Source organism: Atta cephalotes, assembly GCF_000143395.1.
Source record: "Atta cephalotes unplaced genomic scaffold scaffold00007, whole genome shotgun sequence".
Lineage (NCBI taxonomy): Eukaryota > Metazoa > Arthropoda > Insecta > Hymenoptera > Formicidae > Atta > Atta cephalotes.
The window spans coordinates 4,542,993-4,543,940 of NW_012130071.1; the positions used below are offsets into that span (position 1 = coordinate 4,542,993).

Below are 948 nucleotides of genomic sequence, written 5' to 3' on the forward strand. Positions count from 1 at the left end.
TTAGTCATTACTAAAATAAATATAAAATTAATTATTTTAAATTTGTTGTCAATAAAAATTTGTCTCTTCTAATCTTTTGTCTCGATAAAAGATGCTTTTTTTTTCTCACAAGATTTTTATCAGACATCGATATACAATCTGAAATGAACATTATCTTTTCGTATCTGTAAAAGAGATCATCATATTTGCTCCCGTTTATCTGATTTCTGCGGATTAATCGAAATCGTGAGAGTCTCGGAGTCTTCTTGCCCTAAGACTCTCCGGGGACGTAAAGACGGAAAACTGGAAAAAGAGGTAATCAGGCCAGCGAAGAATACAGACGTTTGCACTTTTCAGGAAAGTAACTCCGTGAACGATGGTATCCTCGACAGTGACGGAAGCGAGCCCGGTGAAAAAATCATGCGGTGCGATAGGCATTGCGCCGGGAGATTATCGCCTGGTTGGCTGGGACATGGACACCACCGGTAAGAAGGTCATCGACGAGATCTGCCAAATAGCCGGGTACACTCCTAACTCCACTTACTCACAATATGTGATGCCATACAAGGACCTCAATCCAACTGCCATAAAGCGTCACAGTATGAAGGTCGTTACCAATGGCAAATTCCGAGTGCTCAGGAATAGTAAAACCAATGAGGTATGAGGCAAGGTCGTAAACCAAATATCATTGCTCTGCGATTTGCTTCCCGTATAAGAGAAAGAATTTATAGCGCTCCAAATAATATTTAAAAAATTAAAAATCCACATTTTCTCATCACGTTTTTTAAATTGAGAATTACTGCAATCCTTAAATAATCTTAAGCATAATTTTTATAGAGAAATTGTTTCTAATCTTTTATATAAAAAATTAAAAACTATATATATATATATATATATATATATATATATATATATATATATATAATTATTCTCTCGTTACGTACGAACGAAACTAAAAGTAGTAAGTAA

General features: G+C 35.0%; 1 protein-coding gene across 1 annotated transcript in view; it reads left to right on the plus strand.

Moving 5' to 3' along the window:
* Positions 1–355: 355 nt before the first annotated feature.
* The window catches only part of LOC105626931 (maternal protein exuperantia), a 2,758-nt gene continuing 2,165 nt past the window's right edge, over positions 356–948 (plus strand). The window contains exon 1 of the mRNA XM_012208222.1: positions 356–637. Within this exon, the coding sequence (XP_012063612.1) occupies positions 356–637 (282 nt within the window). The remainder of the gene's footprint in view (positions 638–948) is intronic.